The following is a 21,909-nucleotide window of genomic DNA, read 5'->3' as shown; positions in this document are numbered from 1 at the left end:
AAATTCCATTTCATCTGACAGGTCAGATTTAATATTAGTTCCAGTGCTGGAATAATTTTCCTCACCATCTTTACTACCAAGAAGAAAGACATGTTTAACACATTTACTTATAAAATCTCACAAATGGGAAAGTAGCTCCATCATTGCCTATTGAGATGACTGCACTTGAAACTGATCAATGCCACATAAAGAGCTATATAGTGGTTTAGAGAACGAAATTGCAACTATCATGGTAAATTATTCCCTTCTATAACATTTCTAAATAGGAATCAAATTCCAACTTCATTAGGAATTGGGTTCAATGTATTCTCAAAGTTCAAAGTAAATTTATAATCAAAGTAAATCTTTGTCACTATATACAGCAGTTTCATTTTCTTGCAGGCATACTCAATAAATCCACAATATAATAATAATCATAACAGAATCAATGAAAGATTACACTAACTGGAGTTCAATCAACGTGAAAAAAAACGCAAAACAAAAATAAAGAAATAATAATAAATAAGCAATAAATATTGGAAACACAAGATGAAGAGTCCTTGAAAGTGAGCCATAGGTCGTGGGAACATTTCAGTGATGGGGCAAGTGAAGTTCAATGAACAGCCAAAAGGGATAACAAGAACCTGACAGTTGAGGGGCAATGACTGTTCCTGAACCCAGTCTTGTGAGTACTGAGACTGTTGTACCTTCTTTCCAATGGCAGCAGAGAGAAGAGACTATGTCCTAAGTAGTAGGGGTTCGTTGAGGTTGGATGTTGCTTTTCTGCGACAACGATCCATGTGGATGTGCTCAGTGGTAGGGAGACGATGAACTGGACTGTATCCACTACTTTTTGTAAGATTTTCTGTTCAAGGGCATTGGTGTTTCCATACTAGGTTGTGACATATACCGTCCACCACACATCCACAGAAGTTTGTCAAAGTTATAGACGTCACGCTGAATCTTTGCAAACTCCTAAGGAAGTAGAGACACTGCTGTGCTTTCTTCATACTTGCACTTACGAGCTGGACCCAGGACAGGTCCTTTGAAACAAAACCACCAAGGACTTTAAAGATGCTGACCTTTTCCACCTCTAATTTTCCAATGCGGACTGGCTCATAAACCTCTAGTTTCCTCCTCCTGAAGTCAATAAGAGGTTGTTGTTGTGGCACCACTTAGACAAATTTTTCAATTTCCCTCCTATATGCAGATTCATCACCACCTTTGATTCGGCCTATAACAGCAGTGTCATCAGCAAACTTGAATATGCCATAGGAGCTGTGCTTAGCCACACAGTCATAGTGCAAACCAAGCAAAGCAGGGGCTAATCACACAGCCTTGTGGTGTACCTGTGCTGATGGAAATTGTGGAGGGATGTTGTTGCCAATCTGAACTGACTGGGGTCTGCAAGTGAGGAAATCGAAGATTCAATTGTACAAGGAGGTTTTAAGGCTAAGGTCCTAAAGCTTATTCTATATTCTATTTGTTATTCTGTCAACATTCCTCAAAATGCTTTCCGCATTTAAACAGTACACAGCATTTAAAAGCTTAAAAACACAACCCATGATTACAAACACAATATTTTTATAAAGATAGCACATTCAAAAGAAATATATTCTCACACACTCCAGAACATGCAAAACTGTAAAATCTAAAATATCTGCCTCTTCCACACCTCTGGCAGCACATTCCACATACCTACCACTCTGTTTAAAAAAACAACCCAGTTCTAGCCTCCCCTGATACTTTCCACCAAACATCTTAAGAGTTATGCCTCCTCTTACTGTGCTTATGAAAAGTATTCACCCTCCTTGGAAGTTTTCATGTATTATTGTTCTACAACATTGAATCACAGTGGATTTAATTTGGCTTTTTGACACTGATCAACAGAAAAGACTTTTGTGTCAAAGTGAAAACAAATATCTACAAATTGGTCTAAATTTATTATAAATATTAAACACAAAATAATTGATTGCATAATTACTCACCCTCTTCAAGGCAGTATTTAGTAAATGCACCTTTGGCAGCAATTACAGCCTTCAGTCTGTATGGATAGGTCTATTAGCTTTGCACATCTGGACACTGCAATTTTCCCCCAGTCTTCTTTAGAAAACTGCTCAAGCTCTGTCAGATAGCATGGGGATCGTAAGTGAACAGCCCTTTCAAGTCCAGACACAAATTCACAATTGGATTGAGGTCTGGACTCTGACTTGGCCACTCCATGGCATTAAATTTGTTGCTTTATAGCCATTCCCGTATACCTTTGGATTTATGCTTGGGGTCATTGTCTTACTGGATAACAAATCTTCTCCCAGTCACAGTTCTCCTGTAAACTGCATCAGGTTTCCCCCCACGATTTCCCTGTACTTTGCTGCATTCATTTTACCCTTACCTTCACAGCCTTCTAGGGCCTGCTACAGTGAAGCATCCCCACAGCACGATACAGCCACCACCATGCTTCACGGTATGGATGGTGTGTTTTTAGTGATGTGCTGTGTTTGGCTTATGCTAAATATAGTGTTTAGTCTGATAGCCAAATAGCTCAATTTTGGTTTCATCAGACCATAGAACCTTCTTCCACCTGACTTCAGAGTTTATCACAATGCCCTCCGGCAAACTCTAGCCGAGATTTCACGCAAGTTCCCTGCTCGTCTAAATGCCCCTTTAACATTGCTATTATTGCTGTTTCAGTTCTCCTACTGGCATGAACCAACTTGGGAAATGATATGACCAAAAACGTGCTGGAAACACTGTGGAGAATCTGTGGATACAAACAGTCAATGTTTCTGATCTATGACCCCTCAAAACCAATGAAGTGATAGTTTTCTGTAGGAGAGAAATTGGGGAAGGACATGTACAAAGAGAACATCTGTGATGGAATGTGTTGAAATAGCCTGATGGAACTTACTGCTATTAAGCCATTTCAACCAGTCTTTCAGATTTCCTGTATTTTCAGCTCTTTTTAACTTTTCATTTACAGAGAAACTACAAAGGGCTTTGCTTATTGAAAATTCTATTCCAAGTGAAAACCTGGTTATTAGCACTTGTTTATTATTAAATTCTGGTAAATTATATCTCTCTGACCTAAAGCAGATATCAAGAAAAATGCCAAATTTAACTGCAGGGCCAGAACTCATACCTGTTTGTAGCGCTCCACGTTAACCCCTTCTAGCTGGCTAAGTCGGACTAGATTTGTACCAACAAGAATTCTTAGTTCTTGACGCTCACGTTCCCGTTTTTCTCGGTCTCTGCTATGACCCTGGTGCTGCATTCGGACCCAGAGTTTGTTCATTTCTGCAAAGTTCAGTAGCACAAAGTCCATAGAATCATTGATGTCTCCAGTTACAACTTCTCTGAAATTCAAAAGCACAAAGAAGTTGAAAGCTGTGATATAATTAAATACGATTAAATTTTCAGCCTGCAATTAGTTTTCAAAATGAATTTAAGGATTTAAACATTTCATATTATAGATCAATGAATAAAGTACATTTACAAGCAGTAATAATTTGCAATGATCAAAGATTAGTGCATGAATTCAATAGAATGGATAAGGGGAGCTAATGGATGTTTGCATTTGGATTGTAGAAGATACTTTGATAAAATCCTACATCAACTATGTTGGGATGTGTACCACTGTTGACAAATCTTAAGTTTGGCAGCAATGGTAGAAGACTAAGAATTGGAGGTAACCTACTAATATGGATCTAGAATTGGTTAATCGGACAAAATTAATAGAAATGAAAGGATCTTTCAGGGCCACAGGCTGTTTCTGTTCACACCCCACCATACAAGGAGAAGATCTTGCTCTACTCTGTTATTCTATCTTTTTAAAAAAAATCAATTTCTTGTTATCATTTATTAAATTTGAAACACTTCCGATCCTCAGGCTTATTTTTCTTCCAGCAGCTTTATTTGCTTTTTCCATCATAACTAACAGCATGTTTATTTTTTTCCGTAATCCATGGTTGTACCAGTGGTGTATTTTATATCTATGTTGTTTGCAGATAATATTTTTATTATTTAAATGGTAACCTACTCTCAAACCTATGTTTTTTTTAAATCCGCCACCATCCACCTGTCCCTCGTACTTTCAGACTTGCCTATTACAATGGAATCCCTCCATTATTTCCACCTTTACTTTTCAGCAAGTCCCTCCCAAATGCAAAGTAACCTGGAATAGCTTAAAAAGTCTGCTTGAAAGACCTCATCCTTCCACCTATTCAGTGATGCCAATAAGGACTATACACTTTGGGCTTTTTACACTAACTCTCCAGAATTTCTGCAGTCATTCAAAGACATCCTTGACCTTGCCACTAGGTAGGAAGTACTTAATATAATGTGTAGAGTTTTAAGTAAAAAAAAATGTTAACTTTGTTCTTCTCTATATAAACAATCAAGCACATATGAATCGTGGTAACGCAGTGGTTAGCGCAATGCTATTTAAGCTCGGGACGAGCCAGAGATCAGAGTTCAAATTCAACATTGTTCTGCAAGGTGTCAGTGTACGTCCTCCCCTTGGAATACACGGGATTTCCCTGGGTGCTCTGGTTTCCTGTCACAGACCAAAGTCATACCGGTTGGGTCAATTGGTCATTGTAAATTTTCCTGTGATTAGGTTAGGGTTAATCGGGTTTGTGGGGTTGCTGGGGCAGCTAGGCTCGAAAGGCTGGAAAAGCCTACTCCGTACTGTATCACTAATTAAAAAATTCTATTTCCTTTCAAACACAAGATCTAAAAAAGGAATGAGCATTATAATTTTGTAATGAACCATATTTTTAAACAAAAATTACTTACTCTGTCTCTTCCCCTTCATCGGGCAAAATATTTCTGGTACATTGAAGCAAATAGTTCCTCAAGAACAGCCCTCGTAAGGGATGCTGTACTCCACGACACATTTCTACCAGATCCTTAAGAATATCCTTCCTGGACTGTGAAAATGACTTGATGTAGACAACTCCGACAGTGATGAGCAAATAGCTGAACAAGTTGCAAAAAAAATAAACACACATTCAGCATGGTTGCAAATCTAATTCGATGCTTTACTTTGAAAATAATGGCCACAAACTATTACACCCAAGTTTTAGAATCATTAGCATGTTAAAAAAAAGTTCACATTAATTAATTTAATGGCAATAAATTCTAAACACTGATATTAAATACAAGTGCAACATATCAACCAACTTTAAAGCTCCCAGAAACAATTTCATATGCATACCAACGAACTATTTGATAGGAATTCCAACTAGTAAAAGCAGAGGATATTTATCCTGCAGTCCCACTTGAAGAAAATACGTATTTGCTTTTAAAAAAAATATGAAAATAGAATACTACTTATAATACACAAGTTCTAAAAACCTTGTAGAAAATTCCTTTTACTATTGACTTGGTAGTAGCTTGGAAGCAAGATGAAAATTTTTTTTTAAAAAATGGGTACTTAGTTAAGTACAGATTTTCAATTACATTCCTAAGCCAGTCAGATGTTGATTCATAGTCACAGGTTAATACCAGATGTGGAAACACTATGCACTGCGGTTATTTACTGTGAAACTAGGCAATCCAGTTGCCACTGACCTGTAAAGTGGAGTATACTTACAGCCTAGGAATAATATTGCCAGCGTACTGAACAAGTTCATACAGGTCAGCCACCTTTCTCCCTTTGGCAAATTCATCAGTCAGATAAACTTCCAAATAATGCAATTCATCTGAAATTGCCATGTCTAGCCTTGCATTAAGGATCAATATACATCCAAAACATCTCCCAGAAAAAAAAATAAACTGGAAAAACTAATTTTTTTTTAAACTCTTAAAACAAAATTATTCATCAAAACTGAAAACTGTCCTGATTAAATTATACAATATTTAATACACAGGAACTCAACAGTTTTCCTGGAAAAAATATCATTTAGGGGTGGGGAGAAAAGAATAAAAATATGAAATTGTTCTCCATGAGCAATGACTCCATTGTTTACATAACATGAAATAATTTCTTACCACGCATTTGGGAATTTAATGAATTGAAATTCTATCAAAGTCACATGTGGTCAAGATAAAAACTAGTAATTTGATTTCATATAGAACTTTTCTTGACCATATACAGTTTAAAAAGCACTAAAGGCCAATAAATGTACATTTTTTAATGTTGGCAAGGTAGCATGAACAGGTAGCTATGCAGCCCACAGCTCAAGGGGTAAGGCTAAAGTTTACATCATCACTTCCTTCTCTACTTTCTCCCCTCTTCCGAATTATGAAAAGTGAATCTATTATCAAATCCTTATAAACTTCAATACAAAAAGAATTTTAATTACATTTTAAACAAAACACTACTATTCTATACAAAAACTTTAAAGGATACAGAGTTCATAATAACTCTTTGGTGACAACATGGAAGTTCGCAGTTCACCTAGCATATTTGAAGCATGTTTTAATGCATCCATCAACTTATTCTTGTCCTAAATAAAAAAAATGGTTAGAGATGTTAATATAATTTAATTATTTCCAAATAAAATCTAAGCTTATTAAATGGAAGTCATTCCTTTAATTTCAAACAGAATAAAGTGGTAATATCTAATCATTGTCATGACAAGCTAACCACACAATCTGCATGAAGTTATGAATAAAATTGCTCTGGCTATGCAAACCTAAATTTGCACAATGAATTGATAATCAGGCTACATACATACAAATCCAAAGCAATTCCACTGTTGATAGAACACCTGAATGTTCCTGTCAATTCAAGGCAGACCTAAAATTATCATCCAAAGAATTTTACTGAAATTCCAACAACAGCGAGGATTTTATTTTACAACTTACATGCAGCACTATTATATTTTACAAGACTTGTACTGAGACATCCTCTTGAGACATCCTCTTGAAAGACTTCATTAATCAAAATGATTCATTGTTCAACCAAAGGTTTGCTTTGGGATTTTGGACAAATGTAAAAGGCATTTAAAAGGCACTGATTATCCAGAATTATTTCACCCTCCCTCACTTCAGAATTCAGCTTTAGACAAACTACATCTCCACCCCCCCCCCCCGCAAAATGGATCTCTTTCAGTATCAAAAATTTATAGACTGGATAAACCTAGTATATAATTTTAGATCACAGACACACATAACTATTGGCAACGTAACAGAAGCACAGCTACCACAATTCCCACATGTTTATATATATAAAAAAAGGAACTGCTACAGAACAGATGAAAATGTATTCTTTAAAAATCTTTATATTTTTGACTTCCAATCACAGCAAAAGCTGAATTAATGTAAAGCAGTAAGCAAAAGGTTTAACTATTTTTCCACTTCAATGCACGTACACTGATTTCCTGTTTGCTAAATAAGGTTATCCACTACCGGAAACTTCCATTGTGCTGAAATGTAACTGAAGAGTCTAGAAATATTTCACTCTGAAAGGAACAGTGCTCAAAAAAAAACACTGGCTTTTTTTTAAAAAAAGAGGAAATGCATATGCATTAACCATTACCTTTGGCAGCAATTTAACTCAACCCATCTCTGATTTTGTTATTTAGATAAAAGTACACCCAAGTTCCTGAGAACATAATTAGATTTCCTGTAGCCTTTTGAAAATATGTATACTACAGTCATCAATGTAATGTTTACTCTTTCAAAATAAAAACAGGAATGAACAGTCCAAGCTTAGAAGTCAGTAAAGAATCCACTTCAAGCTATGGCAATTCTTTTTTCCTCCAATCTATGTCAGTAATGCCTTTGAAAATAGGCGTCTATATTTCATAAGAACAAAGCAGCCTGAATTTTTTTCCTTTGATATGGCATTGAATCAAATCAAAATGAGTCCCATAAATGATTTTTTAATGATTTTGAAGATCTTAAATTAGGCTCAACAGACCTTACCCTCAAAACACTTACAAGGGAGCCACAGGACAAGGATCAAAGCTGAAACTGGAGCATTTTTTGTCTACTCAACCCAAAGATATTAAAGTATTATAAAAACATGCATCATCTCAACAACAGTCCACCAGCTCAGTAGAACAGAAGTTCTGTTCATGAGCCCACAATGTTAAGCTATCCTATATAAACCTACTCCACTGTCAATCTAACCTTTCCTTCCTGCGCAGTCCATCAACATCCAATTTTACATCATTGTACCCAAGAGACATTTTTAAAAATTTCCCATGCCACTCTATTCAAAGGATAAAACCTATTCAGAAACCCCACACATTTTTCTTCCATTCCACAACCGTATTGTACAGTGCATAAGAAAAGCAAACTTACCAAGCATCTTTTCATTTGAAAAGACTGAACCTTAACAGTCTGAACAGCTTCATCAAGCAACTTTTCCTGCTCATCTTGAGGTGACTGCTGAGTTGTAGGCTGCAGAAAAATGGGAGAGTGAACATTATTTTCATGGAGTAAATATTGATGCAGATTCACTAACCATATAGCCAGTTTGTTTTTTTGATGCAACTTTTAATAAATTACATTCAACAAGTTCAGCCCAGCAAATAAATCTGGCAAAATAGCACTCTTCAAAATTTTGATAGCTTTATAGGAAAAAATTATGCATAAAATCTTACAGGAAAGTCCTAACACTTCCACCAGTTATGTCACCTTTTTATGCTTGTCCCCTCATATAAACATGTAGCCCATTGCCAAAACTCAGAATCCCACTCAGCAAACCAAACAATATTCCAGATCTGTTTGGCTGACTTTTGCCGACAAACAACAGGAAGCAAGTGACAAGATCTTGGGTAGCAGCAGTAACATGGCAGATAATCAGACAATATCAGAACAGAACCAGCCTCATCACAAATTCTACTGGAAACCTACTATACCAAAGTCCCAGACTTAATTTCACTATTTGTTATAGTTAAAAGTAGTTAAACTAAAACTTATTAAAAAGTAAGGATGCTCAACTTGCTGAATATTTAATTTATTTCAGATTTCCAGTATCAACAGTATTGTTTTCAAGGTTCCTTGCTCTTTCCAAGAGCCACTTTAATTCACAAACTTTCAAAAGCTTCAAAATAAAATATAAATTAAATGTAAAAACTTTCAAAGTACAGAATTAAAATCACTGAAACAAATTAAAATAAGTTAACAGATGGAATAAAATATAGAGAAATGCAAAGTTATTCACGTTTGTTGTAAGAATGAAGAACAGAAAATTATTCTGATGCTCAGATAGGAAGCACACAGACAGCATCAGTTACAGTAAGTAATTATAAAAGTGTGATGTTGGCTTTATTGCAAGGGGGAAGTACAAAAATAATGTAAGTTTTATACAACAGCACAGGACCTACAGTATAGATCACATGTACATAAGCAATATCTGCACACAATTTCAATCAGCTTAAATTAAATATTTGCCTTCAAGACTGCAAAGTTTACTAGACTGATATAAAGCAGATACAGGTGGAAGAAATATTAAGCCAATCAGGCTTTTGCTTACAGGAGTTTCAAAGAATGAAAGGTGCTTGCAGAAATCTGAAGGAATACATTTCTGTCAGCATGCTAACCTTTCCCTCCCAGAAGTATAGATTCATACAGTTTAGAGGGAGTGCGCAAGTGTCCTCTGACCACAACAATGATTCATGGCTTTGAGTCAAACAGGGACAAGGAAGTTAGATAACAATTTAATAATCATCTGCAATCATTGCCATATGAAACAACCTTAGGGTAACAAAGATTTTCCACACCCTTGACTGAAATGGCTAGGGGCATCTATCAAGTGAGGTAATCTTCATATCGATGATGCCCTCCACCACATCACAACTGATATGCTAAATGAATTAGATTCAGAAAAGATGTGTTGGCAAATTCATTGGATATTGTAAAGTGGCAAAATTTAGGAGAGCTAATGGGTAATGGGTGCCAAAGCAGCATAGCTGTTAGCGTGGCACTATTACTGCTCAGAGTGTTCCAGAGTTCAGAGTGCAATTCCAGCACCACTCTACAAGGAGAATCTGTACATCCTCCCTCTGGTTTCCCCCCAGATGCTCCCGTTTCCTCCACAGTCCAAAGACGTACTGGGTAGGTTAACTGGCCATTGCAAATTGTCCCGTGATTATGTTAGGGCTAAATGGGATTGCGGGGTTGCTGGAGTGGAGTGGCTTGAAAGGCCAGAAGGGCCTACTCCATGCTATATCGCTAAATAACTAAATAAACAGGATCAGTGTAGATGGGTACTCAGTGGACCAAAGGACCCGTTTCTGGTTGTCTATGAATTGCTGTGGGCTTGCAGTAGCAGGGCATCTTCTCACAATACAGCACATTTCCCACTATCAAACCATGAATCCCATTCTCGCTCAATTGTAGACTCTCTTCATGATACCAGCAGGCAATTTAGAACAAAGACCTAACAAAACATTCAAAAATATCAGAAATCTGTAGAAATACACGGGTCAGGCAACATCTCTAGAGAAACAATTCACTTTTAGTTTGTAATCTTAGATGGACCCAAACACGAGGTATTCAAGTACAAAAATTACAATATGCATTTAAACACTGGAACCAGTACACTTTATACAGCACTAAACCTATAATGAATGGATTAAATCATGAACTGCAGTTCTGCCAGTTAGTTGTGAATTAGAATACATAACGACAAGTTACTTAATGGAACTCAATATACAAATGTAAAATACAAGGTAAGCGTTTGCAACAACTTTTAAATCAGAAGTAATGAGCAAATGAAACGTCATACCTCCCAAGTTCTCCAACATAAAATGTTGCCAATTTAATTAACTGAACTGTGATATTAAGAAATGGCTGAATGCATGGGTACTGTCTTCAGGGATGGACTGGTAGGTTAACTGCTCTGTTGAAGGTAAATTGTAACAAATTAACAAGGAAGGGTGACGGAAATGTCTAAGAGAAGTACATGCAGGATAATGCTGTCAATATAGCTCCAAAATACCCCACCCCAAAAAAAATTGCAAAAAAAGTTTTATGGTCATTTTTTGTACTTTCAGACATACTGAACAACATATCAAAAGTTTTGGCAGAAATGGAGCATGGGAAAGTAAAAAAATCTGACGTTAAAATAATGGCCACCAATGAAAAGAATCGCACCCATACCTGTCTTATTTTGCTATGTTTCACTGTTTCTAACAAAGGTAGTGCCATAATTGTGGTATAAAATGTGAATGGGAATACCCACCAGGTGTGTTTTATCGCCAGAACTATGAACTATTATTTCATGACGTCAATTGCATCACTGGGGGATACATATCCAACTCCGGCAGAACTACAACTTGCGGCTGCATTGGATTATGTCCCAGCAAGTTTGCGATTCTTGCTGCAGCATTTGTTTGTTGGGAAGGATATGTCCAGAAAGGTTGCTGGTATTGGGCAAGCAGTGCGACCAAGGGCTGTAATTGCACCATTACAGCTTGGTGTGGTGGTGCAAATGCACCACTTGTATGGGTCATGGTTCTTGATCTGATGCAGCAACCATGGGGTTTTCTTCATCTTACCCAGAAGTGTAAAGGTTCGCAGTGAATGCAGCTTGTTCACTTGCTCCGGATGTGTTGGGTAGGGACATGGACATTCTTGATATGTACCTGTTATTTGCTAGAGACAACGTGGACCATAACATTATAACCTTGGATGGAAAAGGTACCTTCCATGGGATGGGCATGATAGCCACCATCACACCCGGGAAGCAAGTTAGTCGCATCATTTCGAGAGAGAAAATGGCTGACTTGAAACTTGTTGAACTGACAAAGATTGATATAATAGATTACCGCTACGCAAAGCATGTCAACCGCAACATTGAATTTCAGCCCCTCCCATTCTCGTCCGCCTGTGACCGCACAGTTGACGTTTTCTGGGAAATGTCCCTTCACTTCGAGAGTACACCTAGTTGGCAAGGCATGATGCTTTTACTGCACAAGGAGTGTGAGCATCCGGGGAAATCCTCGGTACTGTTTCTCCCAATGATCGAAATGAATCCAGGGGACAAAACCTGTATCTTGTCCACCCTAGACTACCTATGCAAACTTGCGTCAAAACACAACATGCAAGCTATCATTATCATCAACCGCTGTTTTGGAAGGCTTCTGAGATAGCGAATGCTGTTCCAGATGATAGCCCAATCAGAAATGTGGTGTTATTGCTTGGGAGCTTCCATACCTTCATGAATTTGTTGGATGCCATCGGAACTTTGACGGATGGCAGTGGACTTCAGGAGATCTTAGAGACAGTGTACGGTGAAAATGCCATTGTACACATTATGAGCGGAAAGGTGGTGCAACGAGTGTTTTCGTGGGCACCTGCTGGTGAATCAGTATCTTACACATCAGATGTTGCTAAAATCATGGAGGGTGACCCTGGTTTTCAAGACCAAGTGGAGGAACTTGAGAGACTGTACACACTGATGGAAACTGGCACAAGTGACTTAGAGTCATTGTTGAAATCAGATTGCATTCGCAGGATTGACAAAACTGTGACTCTCAAAAAGGATGAACTGGCAGGGACTTCCAAAACCAGCACACTGTGGGTCAACTACCAGCACATGGTAGGATTGCTAGGGCACTTGTTGAATGGGGTCATGGGAGATGCATCTCAGCTTGCTTGCTGATATTCGTGGCCGCTGGCCATCCGAATTATCTGAAGTCGGCTCGTCTCTATCTCTAGAAGATTCATGCATTGCAGGATGACAACCCTGAGGTTCATCAGAAGTTCCAGTCTGGGTTCCATGTAATCAGACGCAGCAGCCAATACTGGGCTGGCCTTGGCTCTGATCTTGTGATAGAACAGACACTAATGCGCTCACTAAAAAGCCAAGGGGGTCTAACGCGAGGAAGTGGGATGCCAGAGCACCAGAGAGCAGTTTGGACTAGGCCTTCCACTGTGTAATCCTCTTACAACCTTGCCGTGCAAGAACTGACCACAAATAGTTACACAACAGGTGAACAACATAAGTTGAACACCTCCAGAGTGAGTAGATGAGGCTGACCTTGAAAAAGTCGCAGCAAAACTTGACTGTTTCATGCCATTTTCAGATGATAAATCATTGCGCAACATCATCACAGGGGTTTATGCAAATGAGGATGTCAACGTACATGACCTGTTTGCATTAGGAAATGACATAGTTAGGAAGATGGATGGACACTCTGTTTTCTCATATTCGCACAAAAGGAGTTCGAAGGTCAAGACACTAGCATCCAGCAGGGCAGTCAAAGTTGCTGAAGACCGTACCATAGATCCAGCGTTGTTATTCCAGAGGTTCCTAGTTGTGTCACAGACAGGTGATCTCCATATCTGATGTCTTTGTTTGAAGCAAAGAACATCTTGCGCCAGCCGGATAAGCCACAACTGGTAGAAGTGATAAAGAACTATGTCACCTCCAAATCGGACAATAGATAGATAGATAGATAGATAAATAGATAGATAGACATACTTTATTGATCCCGAGGGAAATTGGGTTTCGCTACAGCCGCACCAACCAAGAATAGAGCATAAATATAGCAGTATAAAAAACCACAAACAATCAAACAACAAAATGCAAACTGTGCCAGATGGAAATAAGTCCAGGACCAGCCTATTGGCTCAGGGTGTCTGACCCTCCACGGGAGGAGCTGCAAAGTTCACCTCCCGTGACGCCCAGTGTTGTATCTCGGTAGAATACGGCCAGAGTCCAAGAGCCATCTTGCTGTCACACCGACGGTCCCAGTGACAGATCACTATGTTCTAGATGGGGGATTACTTCTGCACCGCTTAAAATGGACAGAGGGGTGCACCTACAGTTCAATTGCAGATGACAATGCCTCATTCAGTGTCAAACACTATGCCAGAGCCACTGTAGTGTTTGATGGTTACGGGGTTGGGCCAAACAAAAAGGACTGTACTCATCAGCGAAGTAGAAATTTGAATGCGAACAAGGTGAACATTACAGGGGTGACAAAATTTGTCGGAAAAAAGGAGGACTTCTTGTGGAATGAGGCAAACAAGCAGGTAATTATCTAGCTCATCATGGAATGTTTGCAGCAGAGAGGCTGCGAAGTGATTCAAGCTGAAGGAGATGCCAACGTTGAGATCGCAAAAGCAGCCGTCACTATGTCTGCTTTCAAATCTACCACCCTCGTTGGAGAAGACACAGATCTCTTCATACTCTTGCTCTACCATGCAGTGGTAACAAATTGCACTGAACTCTATTTCCACTCGGACAAGGCAAAATCAAACGCCTATAATATCAAGGTCCTTAAGTAGATACTCGGAGAAGCAGCTTGCAATGATCTATTGTTTCTCCATGCCTTTACCGGATGCAACTCAATGTCCAGAGTATTTGGGATCGGAAAGAAGTCAGTGTTCCAAAGAATCATCAAGAAAGAAAAAGGAATCAGAGACTGTTCGAAAGCGTTCTGTTCACCAAAGCAAAGTCAGGATGCTGTGGAAACCAATGGCTGTAGGGTAATGGTGGCGTTGTTCAACGGAAATCAGAACAACTCCCTGGCATCTATCAGTTACAATATGCTCTGCAAGAAAGTTGCGAGAGCTAAGACTTTGGTCACACCTGAAAGACTGCCACCAACCACCCTGGTTTGTAAATTTCACTTCCTGCGGACTTACTACCAGGTTATAGAGTGGATGGGCTGTAGTGATGAAATGGAACCATCTGGGTAGGAGGGTAGAAGGGGAAAAACTCGCTCCAGTGATGACAGACAAAAGGTCTGCTCCAGAGGTATTTATTCAGATGATTCACTGCAACTGTTCGGGAGGGTGCAATACACTAAAGTGTACCTGCAGAAAGCATGAGCTGGAATGCACCAATGCGTGTGGGCATTGCCAAGATGGCAGCTGTGACAATATGACAAATGAGTCAGTGATAGAAGAGGATGATGAACAAGACTACATCTGAGAAGCCATAAGGTGTCATGACGTCAGTACTTAATACCAGAGTTGTCCCTTGACTACGTCATGACATTCGTACAAATGGAACTTTCATTCAAGGAACTACTGTTATTTGAAGAACATTGGTGAAAAGAGCATTCATTAAAACATCAGGTTTTAAAAACTTGCAATTTGATGGTTATCAGTCAGATTTTTGATGTTTTTCTGCTGGCAGCCATCTTGTTTTTTGATGTCATTTTTAGAGACTTTCCCATGTGTCAAAATTGTCCAACTTTTGATATGTTGTTCTCCACATCAAATAGTACAACGAACGATCATAAAACATTTTTTTACAATTTTTTTTGGAGTTAGGTGGTATATTGATCCGCTTAGGACTGCACGAGGCTAATACAAAAGAACTTTACTGATGGGATTTCTTTATTTGGAGCTAGTGTGAACTTGATGGGCCAAATAGCCTTCTCTGCTATAACTAAGGCGAATTTTCTCAATGTAATTCTATTGAATTTCATGCCAATTTGTCAGCATGCAATTTAATACTTCATTCAAAGAAAACTAAAATGCAAGAATCCATCTACATGAAAAATTGCTTAGCGCTGTCCACAAAAAGCAGAATAAATGAAAGCCCATGCAATTATCGCCCATCAGTCTACTGAATGAGCAAAATGGAGTGGACAGAACCATTAAAAGGCATTTACTCACCAAAGATCTACACACTAGTGCTTGTTTAGATTCTGCCAACATCACAGGAGACCAGATTTCATTAAAGTCTTGGTCCAACAATGAACAAAATTAAGAATTTTTAAAAGGTGAGGAAAAAGTACTACCCTTGAAATCAGGCCTTTATTCAACAGAGTCTAGCATTGAGAAACCTTAGAAGTCAATGCAATTCTGGTTGGCATCACACTTGGGACAAAAAGAAAAAAGGTTTTACTCCACTTAGCCCAGGATATAAATACAGGAGTTCCTCTAAATACTTTTTTAGCTAGCAGCTTCCTCAATGACCTTCCCACAAGAAAGTCAATTGCATGTGTTCAGTAAAGATTAAGTGTTTAGCTCCAAGCAGATAATTAAGCAATCCGAGTCCTCATGCATCATGGAATGACATTCAGGCAATGATTGATAAATAACAAATTTATCATCACCAGTTCCCAAGCATTCTGACCAATTGGCCTCAACACCTCAGCAACACCAACACGACCAAATAACATACTGGAGTAATCAAAAAGCCAGAACAAAAACAGGCTGGTGCAAGGTATCTGAAATAAAAGCAGAGATGCTGGAAATAATCAGCAGGATGAGCCAATATCAGATATAGCAGAAGTGGTGAATTCTGCTAGAGACTGAACAAGTGAGTCAGCTTAAGAAGTTGAGAGAAACCAAAAGGCCACAATCTATCCATACAGAAGTACTGTTTCTCAAACGTACTTTGGGCTCCCGAATACAAAGGGAGGACAAACAGATACATTGAAGTGTAATGGAAAAACCTAGAGGATAGGTGGTGCCTCTGTATATTTCTATTACTTTCTATTCTTATTTAAGATGTCTAACATATGCAATATTTTGCTTTTGTAAACTATGGTACCATTACATCCCATTCTACATTCCACCAACTCCATGTTGCTCCAACTTGTCAAACATCCAGTTTTGGACTAGCTACCATTTTCACTAGCCGATGATAGGAATTGCCCTAGACCACCGATACAAGCACATTATCATTCATTCCACCTCACCCCGAAACAAAGTCACATTCTAAGTGAGATCTTTCCCAGTCTTACTGTTGGATTCACCATAATTTCTTCGGCCTTACTTTATCCAATACCCTTACCAGTGAACTACCCAATGGGGGATTGCATTTGACTTTTCCAGTGCTTTCCCTACTAGTCTCCTGTGCCATCACACACTCATCTATCCAAATATTTGCCACCTTGATTATAAATTTACTTTGAACTTTGACCATGTAACACTTTCATCTCTGTTGGCCTATATTGACTATGGTCTAATATCAAATTTAATAAATTGATCTTCACATTTAAGATCAGTTCATTGCTGTACCCAACCCTTATTTCCAAAAACAGTTTTATAACAAGTTCTTGTGTAACCACCCCCACCATCTTCACCATTTCCCTTTTTATCTAACCATTCGAGAGTTTGGATTAAATACAGTTTGTTTTCCAACTATCGGGTTCAACAATCCAACAATTAAAGCTGCCACTCATCCTTCAACCCTCACTGAAGGCCCTCAACCTTCAACTCATCCTCACCCTCAACCTTCAACTCATCCTCACCCTCAACCTGCAACTCATCCTCACCCTCAACCTGCAACTCATCCTCACCCTCAACCTGCAACTCATCCTCACCCTCAACCTGCAACTCATCCTCACCCTCAACCTGCCACTCATCCTTCAACCCTCACTGAAGGCCATGTCTGTGACCAAGCTGTTGTGTTGACTCCTCCATGGAGACCAGTGGGGGGGGAAAAAAAGGTCAAATTTCTTTATTCAGTGCTTTAAATTTCAATGACTCCATGACTGTCATTCATTTGATTACATTTCTGAAATTCCTTGGTAAGTGTGGGTTCCATAATATTTTAAAGAATATTACATTTCAACTCAGAGCTGCAGATAACAAGACAGCAGATTTACGATTTTTTTTATTGTGGGGGTGGTTGGGGCAAAGTAACTACCATGCATGATACATGGCAACAAGTCTTTGCTTGGGTATCAACCAGATTTACACAAAGTTACAAATCAACTTCACCCATTGTTATTTGTCAAAAGATGTATTTCATCAAATTAGTTGCATTTTCTCCTAGAAGTCTGGTATTAAGGAAAGCTCAAAATTTTTTCATACCATCTGCTATCAATTGATAATTGCCAGAAATTTTATAAATCCAATAACAACAGTCGAATCAATCGAACCATAATATGCTCATTTCATTTCAAAAGTGGTGCAGGAGGAAGCCTAAAGTTTTGTAATTACAGCCAGCTTCCCAACTTCTAGAAATGCAAAATTCAACTGAAAACCACCATGGAAGGTATTACTGTTGGCGATGATATCCTACATTGCGAAGTTATCATCGCCAAAAGCAGCATGATCTTGCCCGCTTATAACATTTGAAAATTTTTTTTAACTTTCCTTCGAGTGTACCAGACAAAGCACTTTAAATATTTTAGGGCTCATGACTGAAAGGACATCAGAACAAAGCAAAAGAATCTCCTTTGAACAGATTACATACCAACTCTACTCACTAACATCAATAATTCAAAATGGAACAAACAGCTGCACACTGTTAGACTTATTTATTGGCCAGGAAAGAGCAGCACTCATCAATACTGATGTTAATTGTTAGATGCACTTTCATTAGAAAAGGAATCTACAAATTATATAGGTTATTTCGCCGTTATTATCTACCTACAAGTACTTTCAAGCTAAAATTACTAAAATTGGCCAACTTCATCAAGGTCAAAGAAACTGCTAATGTCTGGCTCCAGAGTGGGTATCTTTTTCCTATTTTGCCCTGCTCTCAGTAATCTGAAGTGTGATGAAAGTGTTGGCATGGATTCCTGGGATGGCAGGACTTTCATATGAAGAAAGACTGGATGAACTGGGCTTGTACTCGTTGGAATTTAGAAGATTGAGGGGGGATCTGATTGAAACGTATAAAATCCTAAAGGGATTGGACAGGCTAGATGCAGGAAGATTGTTCCCGATGTTGGGGAAGTCCAGAACAAGGGGTCACAGTTTGAGGATAAAGGGGAAGCCTTTTAGGACTGAGATTAGGAAAAACTTCTTCACACAGAGAGTGGTGAATCTGTGGAATTCTCTGCCACAGGAAACAGTTGAGGCCAGTTCATTGGCTATATTTAAGAGGGAGTTAGATATGGCCCTTGCGGCTACGGGGATCAGGGGGTATGGAGGGAAGGCTGGGGCGGGGTTCTGAGTTGGATGATCAGCCATGATAATAAATGGCGGTGCAGGCTCGAAGGGCCGAATGGCCTACTCCTGCACCTATTTTCTATGTTTCTATAACTGATGTATGCTAAACAAGGCACACACACTCTCAACAACTGGACAGCACTGAGGACTGGTATATTTTGCAAATGAACATGCAACATATTTTGTTTAGAAAAGGTACCGTTTTACGAAAAAATGTTAAGATATTAGTCACTGTTAATGAGGCTGAAAGTAAACTTTGAAGAATCATGCACAAGATATGAAGCATGCAGGTTTATAATCAAACTCTTAAGTTTACATTTAGAATGATGAAATGTCTGCAAACGAGCACTTGATGCAATAGCAGCTCTCTAGTTCAACTGTACGATGCTGCAAGGAGAACAAATGAAAAAGATAATATCTTCTACCAGAATGGCTAAAGTGTCAAACCTTCTGTTTCAAGTTCTCTTACTCTTTACACCCATGCTTAATAATTTTTTAGATTATTGTGCACATTCAAAACAGATTTAATAAAATAGTTAAGCTGAGTGCAACTTGACTTGCAATTTATGAAAATGAAAACAGTTCCAATTTAAAATAAATTATTGAAGCTCTTTTTAAAAATTAAAATTGTTTTGGAAATGTTTATCTTTGTTTGTCAGAATCCAAGGATAAACTCTGGAGTCCAGAAAATTTGATGCAAATAATTTGGTTTTCAAACTCTCCAAACTACAAAATATTGACCTCAATAGTAGTTTAAGTAAATGTTCATATCAAAAAGAGAACAATTTTTAAAACAATAATATAGAGGAAAGTTCACAAAAGCAAATATTCTTTGAGCTTTCTTCTCATGTTGGGTCTAATGCAATTACCTACCTAGAGTTGCCTTTGAAAAATAAATGGCATTCATTACTTGAGAATGTATACGTGCAAATTATACAGGATGTATCGATTCTAAGCATGTATTCTGAGCAATTTACATTGTACACAGAAATATATTATACAGTAAGAATGTCATGGGTGGACAGTAACTTCAGAATCAGGCTTACTATCACTGGCATATGTCGTGAAATTTGACATTTTGTGGCAGCAGTACATTGCAATACATAATTGTTTTTAAAAAGCTATGAGTTACAATAAGATATATTATATATGTATACACACACACAAATAAACTAAAGTAGTGCAAAATAAAAGCAAAAAATAAGTAAGGTAGTGTACATGTATTCATTGCTCATTCAAAAATCTGATGTCAGAGGGAAAGAAGCTGTTCCTAAAGCGTTCAGTGTACATCTTCAGGCTCCTGTACCTTCTCCTTGATTGTAGCAATGAGAAGAGGGCACCCTGGCTTATGGGGGTCCTTTATGATGGACGCCACCTTTTGAAGATGACCTCTTTTGCTAGGGCGGCTAGTGCCCTTGATGGAGTTGGCTGAGTTTGCTACTTTCTGCAAGATTCACTTATAACACAGGTAAGTGACTATCAAGCTGAAACTGGTTGGGATCATTTACCAGACATGACAGAAATAAAGCTTCAAGCATGACATACTTCTACTGCTTGTGAATTAATAACACCCCAAAACGCTCAAGACAATCCAGACATTAGGTTGCTTAACTATGTTTACGATTCTTGTCAATATTCTGTGTTGATAAGCATCAGAATTAAATTATTGATCATTTTGAGACAAATTGTATTTTCGCCATGAACCAGTACTCCAGGATATTGTGCTTCAACGAGGGAGACATTTTTATAGGGAGATAAACGATTTGTAGGTCATCCTTAATATTTTTCCATAGCAGTTGATGACAATCAAGTAGACGGCTAACTATAAAGGCAACACGGTACTGAACTGCGTTGCTTACTTCAGTCTAGAATGAAAAATAATTTAAATGTAACACAAAAAGCACATCAGCCTCAAGGCCTTCTTTTATTTTACCATCACCGCAGCAGCTTCGAATTCCCTGCCATTCGCACTCACTGGCTCGTCTTTTATAACTTATCTCTGTAATCATGCACGGTCCTTTTCCAAACACCACCAGCTCCTGTCAGGAGTAACCAAGCTGTCCCTGAACCATAACGAAGGCAGGCCAAGGCCAGGCCCGGCCCAGCAACGCCCATTCACACCAGTCTCTCCGTAACGTTGAATTCCAAGAACACAATCGCCGGCGCTACCCACAAGCAGACACATTGCATTTAACGATAGACTACATTAGATCCCAGACTTAATGCGCGAGCACTCACCATGATTTAGAGGCTCAAGCCAGCAAACGCGGCCCCAGTCACCTGACACTCACTACTTCAGGCCCTTCAGGAACAACCAGAATAATTAGCTTAACTGTACAACCAGGAGGACCCATGCGTCAAGTGATTGATAACCGGATTGGCCATTGACAAGCCGCAAATTCTAACACGACAACGATTTTACACCAATCAGCAGAGTGGGTGGGGGAAACGCTCCTGGCTTTGATTGGTTACCCTGAGCAAAAGATGATAAGTTCCGGTGTAATTGATTGAACCAATACGCAAAAAGCTGCTGCTTGCGCGTTAGATGATTGATACCGAGCGCAACCAAACAGCATTTCCAGCTGCCGGGGTTCGCTCGGAGCTGCAGCCTATTGGCGACAAACGTGGGCGGGTCTACCGAATCGCGCGCGGTTTTGCGTTCGGACCTCAGCGAGCGGTGGGAACGGCGGAGATGGAGCAGGACGTGGTGGTGAGGTTGGCCGGGAAACTCGGAATCGAGTCAAAGAAGGTCATCTGGTGAGTGACTGACCTTTAAAGCACCCTCACAGTTCGAGAGGTGGGCTAACATGTAGGGGGCACAACATGGCGTTTCAGTCCTTGGCTTTGTCATAACCCCCAGTCCAGTAAAGTTGCCTCTCACTCTAAATGTGAGCAACAATATTTGCTTTCCAGCAGCTACCGCGTCTTGAACCCATCTGCCCTAATCCTCCCTCTGCAATGGACCACATGCACCTCCACTGACATCTTCAGTGGTGTCTTTGTTGATTTCCCACTAAGGTCTCGCTTTTCATAGTCATAGTCATACTTTATTGATCCCGAGGGAAATTGGTTTTCGTTACAGTTGCACTAACCAAGAATAGAGTATAAATAAAGCAATATAAAACCATAAATAATTAAATAGTAATATGTAAATGCAAG

At 38.9% G+C, this 21,909-nt stretch overlaps 2 protein-coding genes across 3 annotated transcripts in view; one reads left to right on the top strand and one right to left on the bottom strand.

The window, feature by feature from the left end:
• vps35 (VPS35 retromer complex component) overlaps positions 1-21,107 on the bottom strand; it is a 44,393-nt gene extending 23,286 nt beyond the window's left edge. Inside the window, exons 1-6 of the mRNA XM_063066943.1 lie at positions 20,989-21,107; positions 8,233-8,331; positions 6,332-6,428; positions 5,573-5,696; positions 4,774-4,956; positions 3,119-3,332 (exon numbers count right to left, since the gene is read on the bottom strand). Coding sequence (XP_062923013.1) covers positions 3,119-3,332; positions 4,774-4,956; positions 5,573-5,696; positions 6,332-6,428; positions 8,233-8,331; positions 20,989-20,991 — 720 coding nt within the window. The 5' untranslated portion in view covers positions 20,992-21,107. The remainder of the gene's footprint in view (positions 1-3,118; positions 3,333-4,773; positions 4,957-5,572; positions 5,697-6,331; positions 6,429-8,232; positions 8,332-20,988) is intronic.
• Positions 21,108-21,383: 276 nt separating this feature from the next.
• orc6 (origin recognition complex, subunit 6) overlaps positions 21,384-21,909 on the top strand; it is a 31,766-nt gene continuing 31,240 nt past the window's right edge. For both annotated transcript variants that reach the window (XM_063066942.1, XM_063066941.1), the window contains exon 1: positions 21,384-21,507. In XM_063066942.1, the coding sequence (XP_062923012.1) occupies positions 21,443-21,507 (65 nt within the window). In that variant the 5' untranslated portion in view covers positions 21,384-21,442. The remainder of the gene's footprint in view (positions 21,508-21,909) is intronic.

This window comes from Mobula hypostoma, chromosome 14 (assembly GCF_963921235.1).
Source record: "Mobula hypostoma chromosome 14, sMobHyp1.1, whole genome shotgun sequence".
NCBI classification, from domain to species: domain Eukaryota; kingdom Metazoa; phylum Chordata; class Chondrichthyes; order Myliobatiformes; family Myliobatidae; genus Mobula; species Mobula hypostoma.
Note: the sequence above shows the minus strand (reverse complement) of the source record. Positions and strands in the feature narration are given on the sequence as shown.